This window comes from Triticum dicoccoides, chromosome 3B, assembly GCF_002162155.2.
Source record: "Triticum dicoccoides isolate Atlit2015 ecotype Zavitan chromosome 3B, WEW_v2.0, whole genome shotgun sequence".
NCBI lineage: Eukaryota > Viridiplantae > Streptophyta > Magnoliopsida > Poales > Poaceae > Triticum > Triticum dicoccoides.
In genome coordinates, this window is record NC_041385.1 from 564069464 (window position 1) to 564084439 (window position 14976).

General features: G+C 48.2%; 2 protein-coding genes across 2 annotated transcripts; both read right to left on the reverse strand.

Annotated features, from left to right (window-relative positions):
• Positions 1–1431: 1431 nt before the first annotated feature.
• On the reverse strand, positions 1432–2235 carry LOC119281549 (probable calcium-binding protein CML41). Its single transcript, XM_037562045.1, has one exon. The coding sequence runs from the start codon at positions 2152–2154 to the stop codon at positions 1519–1521; it is 636 nt and encodes a 211-aa protein (XP_037417942.1). The 5' UTR covers positions 2155–2235; the 3' UTR covers positions 1432–1518.
• Positions 2236–11878: 9643 nt separating this feature from the next.
• Positions 11879–14663, reverse strand: LOC119277100 (protein DETOXIFICATION 33-like). The gene is made up of 8 exons (XM_037558321.1): positions 14055–14663; positions 13423–13964; positions 13220–13306; positions 13046–13102; positions 12699–12937; positions 12477–12595; positions 12290–12376; positions 11879–12169 (listed from the first exon to the last, which is right to left on the reverse strand). Exons 1-8 carry the CDS (start codon positions 14277–14279, stop codon positions 12095–12097), a joined length of 1431 nt encoding a protein of 476 aa, XP_037414218.1. The 5' UTR covers positions 14280–14663; the 3' UTR covers positions 11879–12094.
• Positions 14664–14976: the final 313 nt, after the last annotated feature.

A 14976-nucleotide genomic window follows, 5' to 3' on the forward strand; every position in this document is an offset into this window, starting at 1 on the left:
CCCGCATCGGCCCCTACCCCTCCGCAGCCCAATCTTGCCGGTGAGGTCGTCGTGCACCCCACGGCCGGCGACTAGTGGCGCTGGAGACGACATGCACAGGGGTCGGCGGGTCCTGCATCTGGTCCCCATTGCTGCCGGAGACGAAGAGCCCCAGACGCGAGCATGCTGCAATCAACACTTGCCGGCGCTGGAGACAACGAACACCCCGTGGCTGGAACAAGCCTGTGCAGATGATACAACCGGCATCGTTAATAGCTTCAACCGGCTTCAGAAAAGGTTCAACCGGCCACATTTTTTGCTACAACCGACCGTCACCGGAGCTGGAACCAGCACTGTTTTGCTGGAACCGGCCGGAGAGAGAGCTGGAACCAGCAATTCTTTTTGCTGCATCCGGCGACAACATCTTTTTCGATAAGGAGCTGCAACCCACAACATCGGGGATGATGATGCTACAAGCACGAACTGGGACCGGAGCGTGCAGGCGCCGACGTGCTGCACGGGGATGCTTCAACCATCTACGGAAAAGCTGTTAACGGCACTCGACGAAGCTACAAGCAGCGACGGAAATTGCTACATGTGTCATTCTTTCTTGCAGGGACAAGAGAGAAGCAGGTGTTACAACCGGTGCACATCGGAGCTACAACCGTCAACCCAAAATGCTACGACCGGTGGCATTTTTTGCTGGAACCAGAGAAAGAATAGGCTTTGACGGACGTGCGTCATAGCTGCAACCATACTGAAAAATGCTACGTCCGGCAATCAAAAAAGCTACATCCGATTTTGAAAAAATGCTACATCCGGCAATCAAAAAAGCTACATCCGATTTTGAAAAAAGCTTCAACTGGATACGGGGTAGCTGGAGGTCGGCCACCGCGCAGCCAAAAAAAGCTGCAACTGGCGTCGAGAATAGCTACAACCCGCTTCTAAAAAAGCTTCAAACTGAAAACAGCTAGATAACAATGGCGACCGGCGACGATGGCGCTGTGTGGCGGTGCTGTGATGGGCGCATGGCGAGCTACGACAGCAGGCCGGTGGCGACGCTGGAACCCTCATCCGGTGGTGCTGCAATCAGGGGGTGTGACACACGTCGAGATGCAAGGCGGAGCTGGATCCGGCGAGCTGCGGGTGTGGCAGCCTCGGCGATCTGCGACATCAACCGGCCACCGTGAGCTGCGACGTCGAGCAGGCCCGGCGAGGTCGATGGGGCGGTCGAGCAGGCCCGGCGAGCTGCGACGGGGCGGCCAAGGGCGCGCACGAGGTGGCCAAGGGGCGCGCACGAGGAGGCTGACCTGCAGATTTCTTTTTCTCCCTCGCGCAAGGAAGAAGAAGGTAAGGGGGAATTGTTTTCTTTGGTGGGATCCAACGGCCAGGCGGTCGGATCCAACGGCTGCTGTGCACCGGCCCAACCGCGCAGATCGTTGCCCAACAGCATAGCACGTTCAACTGGGGCGCGCGCCACACAAACCACACGGATGAAGTAACAAAGTGATGCCCAGCCGGCAGCGGCGAAACAGACAACTAGTCATGGCTCATCATGCGGTGGAAATCGTGGAAATCAAGCTCGCCGTCGCCGTCGTCGTCGTAGGCGCGTATCATGACCTCGCACTCGGCGACGGACGGGTCGTCGCCGAGCTGGCTGAGCACGCGCTGCAGGCCGCGCGGCGTGATCCGGCCGGAGCCCTTGACCGCCTCGAAGGCCTCGAACGCGCGCCGCAGGTCCTCGCGCTCCTCCTCCTCCCCGCCCTTCCGCTCCACGATCCTCACGAAGTCCTCGAACCCCAGCATGAGGTCGCCACCGCCGCCGGAGCTGGCCGCGTCCAGCTCCATCGCGGCTTTTGCGCCGCCGTCCCCCATGGACGCGAAGAACTCGCCGAGCTCCCGGCCCGAGATCCGGCCGTCCATGTCGCGGTCGAAGTGGCGGAAGATCTCCCGCAGCTCCGCCTGGCGGTCGCGCTCGCGGCCGCGGGAGCGGGACGTCCCCGCGGAGGACGACGCCGAGGACGACAGCGACCTCGCGCCGGCGCCGGTGGGCGAGCCCGGGGGCGACACGGTGGTGGCCTTGCACTGGCCGCAAGCGAGCAGGCTCAGCCTGAAACTCCCCTTCGGGGACAGGCGCTTGGACGACCCAGGCTTTGCGACCTCCATGCTCGCCATTGGCCGCCGAAGAACCTTGCCAAAAGCCTGGGAATTCGCTTCTCTCCGCGAAAGCCGAAAGCTAAGCTAGTGAAGTGTGCGTCTGCGCGCGCGCGTGCGGTGCGACCGTGATGCTTGAGGTGCGGGCGTATATATAAGGGGAGAAAGGCGAGGCAGTCCAATGCGCTGGGGCTGGGCAGTAAGTTACGGCGGGGCGTGCAGCGGAGGAAAATTTCACCGGACCTTTTGTGGTTCTTCTCCCTTTCTGCCGGAAGGATCGATCGAGCCGATTAATGGCCCATGTCCATGCTCACTTGCTCAGTCACGTTACACGTACCGATCGAATAAGGTTACTACTTACTACTAGTGCTTGCTAGCCAGAGAGGAGCGTCATTTTTGGTGTGATTACTGATCGCCGTCAATTTCGATTAAACTGGTATAATTAGCATAGCTCGCCTTGGAGATACTGAAACATAGATATATACACGAGGTAAAGTAAGGAGAAGGGAGCACATACTAATTCGATCGGATATCCAAAGAAAACATGGATAGCACCGCCGTTAGTCGTGAGACTAGCGATGGTGATATTCAGTGTCCGATCCAATGAATTCTCCAATCGATCTGCTTCAGGTAATAACTAGCTCCATTCCCTCTTATTACCATGACGACAGAAGCATGCCGGCGTTTTTCCCATTGATTTTGTCCCCTGTCCTTTTTGAGAAGCTTCGAAACGCCAACTAATTCTGAACATTTCGCATCTACTAGCTCTAGCTGCATGTCGTTACGTTGGCTGCGTGCTTTCACACCATCTCGATTAGAAGCCAGGTCCAAGACAAGATCGAAGCCGCCCATTCAAACACAAAATAAGTTCTAGATTCCACTCCGCAAACACAAACCTCGCAGTGAAATGGACAAAATAAGCGTGCGTTATGTATGCCACCTGAACCACTGCGCGAAGCTCGGGCTAGAAAGAGCCGGCCGGCGAGCGGACGTCAGGGTTTGTGCGCCAGAGGAAGCTTCCTGCCAGCTTCCCCCTGGGAATAAAAAGATGGGAGAAGGATGGAGCTCAGCATGCGCGCCCACAATTGCATGAGAGGATTAGTTAGTTTACTGCCCCTCCAGTCTCGTCTCGCCGAGCCTTTCTGCTGCGCGGGGTGACAATCAAGTTTGCAAAAATTGTCACTGGTCAGTGGTCACTCACGGTGATGTCTGATGTGTTAGTGCCACTATGATGCAGAAAAAGTAGTGTTGGAATTAATTAAGTCAGCTTCCAATGCACGGAGATAAAAACACGCACAAAACGGCGTCCAGGGGACAATGCCGGTGTACCGTAAGGAGGGGCAATGACTGCCAATTGACGTGGTCCGATCCGTCCTCGGACGCTGCCCTGCCGGAGCTCAACATCAGACGAGAGGAGGGGACAAGACGGGAAGAGGAGGAGACAAAGAGTGAAGAGTTCATGAGTGTTGATCGGGGTCTGGGGTTGGATCAGGTGGGGGATATGTGCGGAGAGGATGGACCAGCGTTGGCCGGTCTGACATGACAGACACGTCCGAACCTCTTAATATTCATCCTAAACATGAACTACTCCCTTCGTTTCTAAATATATGTCTTTTTAGACATTTCAAATGGACTACAACATACGGATATATGTAGACATATTTTAGTGTGTAGATTCACTCATTTTGCTCCGCATGTAGTCACTTGTTAAAATATCTAGAAAGACTTATATTTGGGAACGGAGGGAGTAGATATGAAGGCTGCTGGACAGTTCAGTCGTTTAGCATCGATGTATAAGGTTTGGTTGGGTCGTAAAAGAGTGACCGGTATCCGAACCTACTTTTTTCAACATCTGATCCTACATGTCACATGGGGAATCACCACGAGGCTATGCATTGTTCATACCCTGAGAAGCCCGGATGCAAAAGTGTTTCGGGTGACCGATCGACGTTGACTCGTTTAGAGCATCTCCAACGGCAGCGCAAACGCCGCAAATTTGGCCTTTTCAGCGTGCGCACAATTGATACATTGGCTCCAACGGACGCGCAATAAGCGTGCGCGCGGCATATACAGTTGGGCGCGCGGTCCCGTGCGCGGTTCGAATCGCCATCGCGCGCTGTGTATTTGGTGCGCCCGCTTCCGCGCGCGGCACACTCGAGCGCTCGCGCCGCACTCTCTCCGCCGCACCACCTTCGCCCCGCACGCGCCGCCGCCGACGAACTGGCCCGATGGACGCCCGCGCCGGCACCCCCCTCACCCCTTCCTGCAGCTGCGACCACTCCACCGCCGCCGCCGCCGCAAACCCTAGCGCGGGGAGCTTTGGCTTCGCCCCCGCCGGAGTTCCTCCGAGCACCGGCATCGCGTGCGGCCTCTTCGTGCCGCCGCGGATGACATCGGTGGCGGGTGGCGTCGCGTCGGCGCCCGCCGTACCACGTGCCCCCCTCTCGAAGCTCCCAAATGCAGCGCGGCTGAAGAAGGGCAAGGTTTCTGCGAAGAAGAATAAGGCGGCGGATGGCTCTGGCTCCTCCAAGCAGTCGAGGAAGAAGCTTGCAGGGCGTGCGACGGGCGCGGCGGCTACCGAAGCGCCGGCGAGCTCACTTGTTGAGCCGGCGGCCGACGCGCACAATGTGTTTGTGGAAATGCCCGAAAGGTATAAAATTTCGCCAACTTTTTTGTTGTTGTTATTTTTTGAATGCTTACATATAGATAGCTTATTTGCATTGTTCTACATACTTTGTAGTGTCAATGATGATGCATACATGTCAAGTATGGGTGTTGGCTCCAACAATTTGCATTGGTCTCAAACTAATGACATGCATTTCGAAAACCATGTGGACGAGGATGGTGAGGGCATTGTGGACGCACCGAAAGGAAGAGGATGCAACTACACCAACGACGAAGACGTCGTGCTATGCAAAACTTGGTTGGACGTGTCGAGGGATCCATCCATTCATGTTCATCATGCTTGTTGTTGGTGTTTCTTGTGTTAACTTGTTTTGTTTTCATGTAGTTAAATATTGCACAAAACTTGTTCAAAGGAGAGGAGAAGAGGACCTAGAAGGGGAAGATCAAGAAAGGAAGGCCATTTACCTTGCATCATTGCTATGAAGTATTGAAGGATGATGAGAAATTGAATAAGCGTGAGGATATTGATGATTTGAATTGGACGTCGATAACTGCCACATGTGTGGCAGGAAAAAAGATGCACCACACGTCTCTACTGCAAATAGATTGTCACGTCATCGCATGCATGCATGCGAGAATTTTTTCGGATTTCCGGTTTTTAAAATATTTTATCTCTTCAATGAAAAATCTGATTGAAGATCCGTTTTCATCATTAAATTCCTCGCGATGAGATCTTCAAAACTAGATCTCATATCGATATATTTCGGTAAATTTTTTTGTTAAAAGTTGTCATGTCTATTGCACATGAATTGCCATGATATTTACACTGAAGTTGCCATGATATGTTTCAACTATTTTCTTTTATATTTCAAAATAAATTTTAACATATTATAAAACGGAGAATTAAGAAACTAGACTTGCCATGCACCATAAACTAAAATTATCATGATACATGCACTTAAAATTGCCATGGTTCAATAAAAAATATATTTTCATGGTCAAAGTACTGGAATTGCCATCATAAAAAAACTAAAATTGCTATGATCTACAAACTAAAATTGCCACATGGCAACTTTAGTTTAAGCACTAGGGCAACTATAGTGTAAACATCATGGCAACTTCTAGGCAAAAAAAATCGTCGAAACATATCAACATGGGGTCTAGTTTTGAAGATCTCGTCGAGACGGATTTAATGGTGAAAACGGGTTTTTAGTTTGCTTTTTTATTTAGGAGATAAAATATTTTTAAGCCGAAAACCAAAAAGATTTCTGCTGATGTGATCTATTCATACATGGCCTAATGAGTGGTGATGGAGACGTGTGGGCGATCTGCAAATGGGCGTTAGTTTTTCCGTTTGAATTTGAGCAAAAAATGCAAGCGAACAATTGATTTGGAAGATGATAAGGAGGATGCATCAAGTGATGATGGCAAATAGAAGCCCACACTAAACTCGGTTTCATACTCGAAGCCAAAACGACCGGATGGCATCAAAAAAGACGTAAAAGAAAAGAAGAAGAGAAAAAGAGATGATGATCTCAAAAATGCTATGGAAGCAATTGTCAAGGCAAGAAAAGAAGCCAACAAGGTGAGGAAGATGGCGAAGAACCAAGATACCGCGACCGAGGAGAGGAGGGTGGCGGTCGAGGAGAGGAGGGTGGCGGCCGAGGAGAGGAAAGTGACATTGGAGGAGAGGAAGGTGGGCATGAAGAAGTGATCTAAATTGTTGGAATAGGAGAAGCACTTGTTCTTCTTGGACACATCTATGTTCAGTGATGCGCAAAAGGAGTATGTCAATCTTGCCCGTGAAGAAGTCTTGATCCAAAAAAGAGCCATGATTCGCGCAATGGGTGGCGGTGGCCTTGGCGGCATGGGAGGCATGGATGGCCTTGACGGCATGGGTGGGTTTGAAGCTAGCATGGGCGACATGGGTGCCATGGGTGGCTTTGGAGCTACCATGAAGACCATGAGAGACATGGGTGGCTTCGGAGCACCTTCGAGCGGCATGGCCGGCGTGGGTGACATGAGTTTTGCGTCTCTCATTGAAGGCATGGGTGCACCTCCGGGCGCCAGTGTGGCACCTTCGCCTGAAGATGCCGTTGAAGATCTTGCTAACACCTTCCGAACTTCACGTGATGAGGATGCGCGCGATAATAAAAAGGACGAGGAAGAATCGTCTTCGAAGGAGTCGGATGAATCGGAGGAAGATGAGGATAAAGACAAGGACGAGGCTTGATTGTTGTGCCTTTCGTTTGTGTCATGAACTTGGTTTGCATTTTGAACTTGGTTGAATGAACTTGTGGGCATGAACTTGTGGGCATGAACTTTTGGTCATCAACTTGTTTATGATTTAAATTATATGTCATGTCTTTGTTTTTTATGTGTGAAATTTATTTTGTATTCAAAATGCAACAAATGACATGCGCCGCCTGCTCGCGCGCGCTGTATTTTAGCGCGGTTGCTGGAACCAGCGCTGCGCGCCGCGCCAAATCTGATGATGAACGCGCCGCAAACTAATTTTTAACGCGGGCGACTGTTGAAGATGCTCTCATGCGAGTCGAGCTTTACCCAACACGAGCGAAAAAGCTGCCCTCGTCAGCTATCTTTCAACTACGCCTTTGGAAGGTTACCGGAGCCAGGAGCGAATGCATGGCGAACTGAAACTGAAACTGAAACTGCACGTTCACTGTCCAGTCGCTGGTTGGTCGATGAGGGATCACACCAGATCATATCGACTCGGGATTGAACTGAGACGCCGCGCATGCACCGGCGCGTGCTTTGGTAAGTTTCGGCGCGCAGCCTTGGGAGCTTACCCTGTCACCCGTTTTGATGCCCGTGATGAGCGTGCTGCTGCCTAATAAAGGCCGAAAGGAGCTGCGTGCTTTGCCCCTGTCTCGCTGGTCCAGAAAGCGGAGCCTGCTTGGATTCGATGGAGTTTGCGGGGCTACGGAGAGGTGAGGATGACGATCCTGCGAATCAGATGTCAGCTTGTTTTGAATAATTTGATTGAAAAAAGGTTCTGGATATGTATTTTCTTATAATTTTTATTCAATCTGGCAAAATAAATAAATCAAAATGACCAGCATGCTAGTATTCATTTTCTAGAATTTTCAATTTTCTAAACACTTACATTTTCTGGGTCAAATTTTGACCGAAAATGGTCCTGAATATGTGTTTTCGTTGTATTTTTTTCTTTTTGGCATAAAAAATCAAACTTTCCAGGACTGATCAGCGTAGCAGTGTTCATTTGTGATGTTTTTTTTTTTCCAATTTTTTCTGAACATTTTCATCTTTTAGTCAAATTTTTGTTAACACTTCGAAACCAATCAAAACAAACCACAAAACTGGTTCGATGGACACGAGGTTGAAAGCTGTCTAGTTTTGAGAGTTTAGGGTTGTAATGTAAATGGTTTTGGAGTTTGATGTTCTAGATTAGACTAGGCCATGAGTTGAGGCTTGAAATATGCATTTCTATCTTCCTCAAACCATCGTCTCCATCACTGCTCTTTGCATCTCGTCGTTCATTATAATCATCTAGGATGAAAAAAAATATGTTCAAACTCGCATGAGTTGTAACTTGATTTTTACATTCAACCAACGGGAAGAGGTTATTGAAGGGCAGAATGGACCTGAAAAATTGCACCACAAAATTCTGCAACAACAACAACAACAATAATAATAACAATAATAATAATAATAACAATAATAACAATAGTAATGATAATAATAATAATAATAATAATAATACTAATAATAATAATAATACTAATAATAATAATAGTAGTAGTAATAATAGTAATAATAATAATAATAGCAAAACCAGAGCCCACCCAAATGTCTCTTGATCTAAATGGTGTTGATAGATTTTCTAATGATTTATGGAAACCTTTCCCACTAGAAAATTTTCATTGGATGAGCCGAACATCGATGTTTTGTTTGGCACGAAGTCAAACAAGGCTGCAATATTGGTGGCTTTAATGCAAATTTTTACCAAAACTATTGGGAGGTAGTAAGATGGATTTGTATGAACTCTTCCAAGATTCTATGATGGCAATTTTGACATTAATAAACCGAATTATGGATTTATAACTCTGGTGCCTAAAGGAAAGAACACAAACAAAATTATAATCCTACTTGCCTTCTGAATGTAATTTTTAAGATCATTACCAAAGTATAGATCAACAGGTTAATTAAAGTTGTTTGGGTTGTAATAAGAGACTTGTAGACAACTTCCCTAAAAGGCATATATATCATGGAAGGAGTTTCCATTTTACATGAAATTTTAAATGATCTCCATAAAGGGAAAAAGATTTCAAGAAAGTTTTTGGGAGAATTTAATCGACATTCTTATCACCGATACTACTGTGATAAATGCCGTTCTAAGTGGAAGTGCGGAACGAGAGGTTGGAAAAATTGGTATGTGTAAGCGAGACAGTTGGCCTTTCTCCAGTGTCTAGGCAGTGCCTAAGCATCCTAGCTAGGCCCAATCTAGGCCTTCATATAGTTGTTTCTATCAGTGTTTCTTTATGGTACTATATGTGTATCGATATTAATTTAGGGCATATAACTAAGTTCATTATCAACTAATGCCATTGGAATATGTCCTGTTCGGCATACGAGTGCAATATGGCATGATTTCTCGCTCGGGTAGACAATTTCTTACTTGCCCTACCTAGACTTCAACTTATGACCTAGGCAAGGCGTTTGGCCATCACCTAATGTCTAAGCATGCCTAAGCGCCTCCTAGGCACTACCTTTTCCAACAGAGATCAAACGACTGGATTATACACATTATCTCTGGTGGTAAGGTTAAAGTTGTGGTTGATGGTGAGATATGACCTTATTCCACTACTTTTGGGGGATTAATATGGGAAAATCCACTATTTTCATTGTTGTTTGACCTTGCAAATGACGCCTTATCAATTTTAATTGACTAAGTTGTACATATAATAATCTAATCACTAGACTTTCCGCCAATCTTGCAACAGAAGGTACACAATCCTGCAATATGCAGATAATACTATCCCTCTGTTGTAAGATGACCTGGAGCATGTTAGAAATATCAAATTTCTCTTGTCTCTATTTGTGCAGATGCCAGGAATTAAAATTAACTTTCATAATATCTATTGTCTGGACACTAAAAAAATCACTTACTTCAAGGACCTTTACACCTACAAAACTGGGAAATTACCTTTGAAGTGCTTGGGATTCCTATTGATGAAAATAGAAAAAGTTGTTGGCAATGTAGAAGTCTTCCTATTGATGGAAGAATCATCTTGACCAACTCCTCTTTGACTAGCACACATCTTTATATGCTTTATTTCAATGGAACTATTATGGGAATCAAAGAAAGAGCTAGCACATGTAGGGTTATATTTTCTGCAGTGGAGACAAGAACAAATATGAATATCACCTACTGAAATGTTCTCAAGTTTATATGCCTAAAGAGCAACCTGTTTTAGGTGATCTTGAATTTCGAAGAATGAGGATTGTTTGATTGCCTAAATAGTCATGGAAATTGTTTAATACCAGACGTCATTATTGGCAGGATTATCGGTTTGACAGATATGTCGCACACTTAGATGAGTCAAGTGAGATCCAAGCAGGGGTTGATGGAATCAAACATCTTTTCTAGGGCTATTGCAATGTCCAAGTCGATAATGGGAATATTGTGCATACAACCTTTGAAATTGGTGTTTAGAACATTATTTTGTGGAAAACCATTGGCAGGGGCTAGGTTAGAGCAATTTCAAGGTATGATAGATTTATGTGTAGTTTTCATTAACATAGAAAGCGAAGATAAACTAGTTTGGTTGTTATGTGAGTTCATACTGAAATATTACTACTCTATCGTGCAAACTGTAGGCTATGAGCCTTACAAGTTCTTGTGAAAAATCCTCCTAGCGGTTTGGTAGTGAATTTTAGTTGTTTTGGTTTGTTCTCTATGTCAGCCAATTTTCTTCCAGTTTTCCCTTTTTTTTCCTTTTTGTTTCTTATTCATTTTTAGATATTTTTTTCTAAAATGTTCACAACTTTAAAAACGTTCCTGTTTTCTTAAATCAGTATTTTTGTTAATAAACATGCACATATTTGAAAAATTATTCACCTTTTCATTAAAAATGTTCACTAAATTTTAAGACATTTCTCTAATTTTAAGACTTGTTCCCAAAACCTTCAAAAAAGGTTCACCCATTTGTGTGAAATATTCTAAAACTTTCGATTTTTTAATGTTTTAAAACAAATCCGACTAAGAACAGGAGTAAACCGAAAGAAACATAAGAATGACTTTTGTTAAACCCAAAAGAGTACAACATCTGGTACATAAAAAGCGAGAAACGGCTGACAGGGCCAGCAGCCCATAACAGGGCCCCGTGATGCAGTCCTCCTATATGTCGCGAGGAGCGTTATATAGGAGGTTCTTTGGTTTATCAGTGATTTTTCTTTTATCAAGTGTATTTTAGTTTTTTCGCTTCGATGTACTCTTGTTAGTTACAACACGATCAATGGCACTTGGCGCGCTGTCAGCCGCCCGCCACGTGTTGCGCTCTGGGCGCTTCCTTCGGATTTGTTTTTTATTTATTTTCCGCACGCGTTTTTGCTTTTTAAACGTTTTTTTAAGTTTTTTTTTGACGTTTTGGTTTTCCACCGGTCTTTTTTAACATTTGGATAACAAAAAAGAAATTGCGCGAAAAAAACACGTTTTTTTCTTGCGAGAGAGTCACGGTTTTGCTTTCGCGAGAGTGACGGCCTTGCCTCTCGGAAGGTTTTCTGTTTTTTTGCTTCCGCGAGAGGCACGGTTGTGCTTTCGCGAGAGTCACGGCCGTGCCTCTCGTAAACAAAAAAAAACGCGTTTTCTGCTTTTTTTTCCTTCCGCGAGAGTCACGATTTTGATTCCGCGAGAGGCACAGTTGTGCTTTCGCGAGAGTCATGGCCGTGCCTCTCGGAAACTGAAGAAAACACGTTTTCTGTTTTTCCCTTACGCGAGAGTCACGATTTTGCTACTGCGAGAGGCACTCCTCAATTAGTGATTTCGTCAAACTCCTCCAGAATGCAAGAACAAACAAAAAAAAGTCCACCCTAGACATCAGCCTATTAGCATCGCGCCCACCGCACACCACGAGACTAATTTCTAACCTTCTGCTTTCAAGAGATTATAGAACAAAATTGACGACCCTTGCTGAATACAGCTACACCGAATGATTACAGTAGTCTCTCTCAGTAAAAAAGAGAGAGAATGATTCATGTACTAGCATTTCTATATCTTGTGTTTATTCTTTGTGGACTCCTGTCCTGTCAAATTTGTCTGATGTGTGCGCAACCAGCCTTGTCCGTTCCCGTTTCATCTTGCTTCTTGGACGGTCGGCAGCTCGACGTTTCCTCCCCAGTTCCGCACCCGCTCCTCTGCCAGCATAGCCTGCATCACCACCACCCAAACTTAGTGCATCAGAAATCCAAGATCCAGATGCAACTACGACCGAGTTACTTTTCAATTGTTGGAACCAAGTATGTGCCAAACGTGTTGAATTGCTGTTACCTCTTTTTGCCATTTGGTTCTGAAGAGGATCACAAACAGGATGACGGTCTGCAGAACCGTGCCGGTCAGCATCCCCACCCAAATCCCCTGCACGTATACAAAATCAGTAATAACATTTCACCTGGAAAGGAAAAAAATCAGAACACGGCGAATCAAGAGTGTGGACTACTGTCTGTCTTTGCCTTACTGTTGCGTTAAGCTTCAGCTTGAAGCCGAAGACAGCTGCAAGGGGCAGGCCGATGAGATAGTAGCAGCCGATGTTGACCCAGGCGACCAAGGACTGCCACCCAGCTCCAATGGCCACCCCTGGAATCGCCAACGATGATCACACACGTCACATCGTCGATTTGCTTTCACCACATTTACTTTCCAGATAACGTTCTTGATGATGACTGGTGAGTATATCTACCTGATAGCACCGGCTGGATGCTGTTGAGGCCTATGGTGGCACCCAGAAGGTACCCCAGGTTTGCGGCCTCCTTGACCACTAGCTCGTCGTCGGTGAAAAGCCTCGGCAGCTGCTTCCTGGCCACGAGGGTGACGAGCGTGAAGACGAGCCCGACGGCGGCCGACGTGGTCACCGCCACGACGACCGAGAACTTGGCTGCCTTCGGGTGCTTGGCGCCAAGTTCGTTGGCCACGCGAACACTGGCCATACCAGAAACGAGACACAGGATGGGTCAGGGTCATCATTTCTTGGAATGTCTTGAGAGTTGAGAGACAGGAAAGGGGGAGGAGAACAGAGCAACTGCGTACCTCACTGCGGCATTGAAACCGACGGATACCATCAGTGTCCAGATGTTGTAGTTCATGCTGTTGCAACAGAATTCGCAAATTAAGGAGATGTCTCAGAACAAGCACTGTCAGCCAGAGATTATCTCTGTTCATTTCAGGATGAGAATATCACCAAAGAGAAACAGGTGCACAGACCATATGGAAACGGCCCCGACTTGAATCTCTGGGTTCTTCAAGCAACCCACCAGAATGATTACTGCCGTGTAGTACCACATCTCTAAGCTGCAGCACAGAAATCACTCCTACTCAGAAGAAAACACAATTGCTGATGGGTGACCAAAGAATTTCGTCTGTATGTATAGATACTAATTAGAGCAGGAAGCAACGGAAGTACGAACCAGAGCATGACCGCGGACGCGAGGGAGAGCCTGACGAAGCCGCCGAGGCTGGCGAAGGCCTTGCGCGAGAACCCCGTCCACGCCTCCGGGAAGGACCCGCCGACGACGTACACGAACTGCGCCGCGTTGATGAGCCACCAGGAGGCGTTCCCGACCATGGCCGCGCCCAGGAGGCCGCGGCCGAGCCTGGCCACGACGACCCAGTTGAGCAGCGCATGCACGCCGACGGCGCCGCCGGAGATGAGCGTCATGACCCACACCCGGCTCTGCGCCTGGTAGAACTTCTGCATGGGGAAGTTGACGGCGTAGGCGAAGAGCTGCGGCACGCACCAGCGCGCGTACCGCCCCGCCACGGCGGAGATCTCCGGGGACTGCCGGAGCAGGCGGAGGATGGGGTCCGTGAACATGTAGACCGGGAGCAGGGCGACGGCCGTGGCGAGGCAGATGATCCACGACCGCTGCATGTAGACGCCCAGAGTGTGGAGCTGCCCGGCCCCCACCGCCTGCCCGCACAGCGTCTCCAGGGCGCTCCCCATGCCGAGCTGCGACGCGGCAACAGTCAAACCACATGGTTCTAGCTAGTTTAATAAGGGAATCAAAATAGGAAGGGGATTTGTTGGGTAGCTGCCTACAAGGAGCCCGAAGCCGAGGCCTTCGATGACGCCGATGACAATGGAGACGGCGGCGAGCTCGACCTTGCCGATGTGGCCGACGAAGGCGACGGTGACGAAGCCGATGAGGAACTGGAAGACGCCGGTAAGGATCACCGGCCCAGCGATCTGCCACAGGGTCTTGCACTCATCCGGCAAGGTCTTGCGGCCGGCCTCCGCCTCCGCCTCCGCCGCCGGTGCCACCATCTGCTCAAAATTTGCTGGCACGAACTACGTACGTTGAACCCCTCGCACCTTTTTCGGTTTTGTACATCCGTACGGGTCAAGGTTGGGTTCCCCCCACGTTTCAGCGGGTGCTGACACCGAGCAGGGGTCTTGCTTGCCGTGCGCGCTCGAGGTCGCGCGGCGTGGACTCCGCATGCCGATGCAGTTGGTGTTGGCCGCAGCCATCGTGGATATGGGCGGCGGCCGTCATGGCGAGAGTCCAACACTGGAACACCAAGCTCCACGTGCGCACTACTAACTGTCTAGGCTTCGCTGAGTATGACTTGTGAGCGGGACGTGCTGGTCAAGGTTTGCAGCTAGGCAGGAATTGCAAATGTCATATGGGAGAAGAAACCGTAATTTTGTCAGCATCCTGAGCTCTCGGCAATTCAACATTTGCTTTGCTTCTCGGAGACACCCTTTACTGCTGAAGCCAAACAGTACTAGCACTTCTCGTTGTCGTGCCATGTTAGCTTTATTTATCAAGTGGCACTAGCATACTGTGGATAGGCGCGAGCGAGCTACTACTTGACTGTATCACACGGCGAGCATGAATACTCTACTTGACTGTACCACACGGCGAGCATGAATGCTCTCTTCTCTTCTTGTGAAAGTAAGTGCAGAAACCGGGAATCCGTTGGTACTCTCGGGAACGCGCGCTCCTGCATGTAAAAAATAT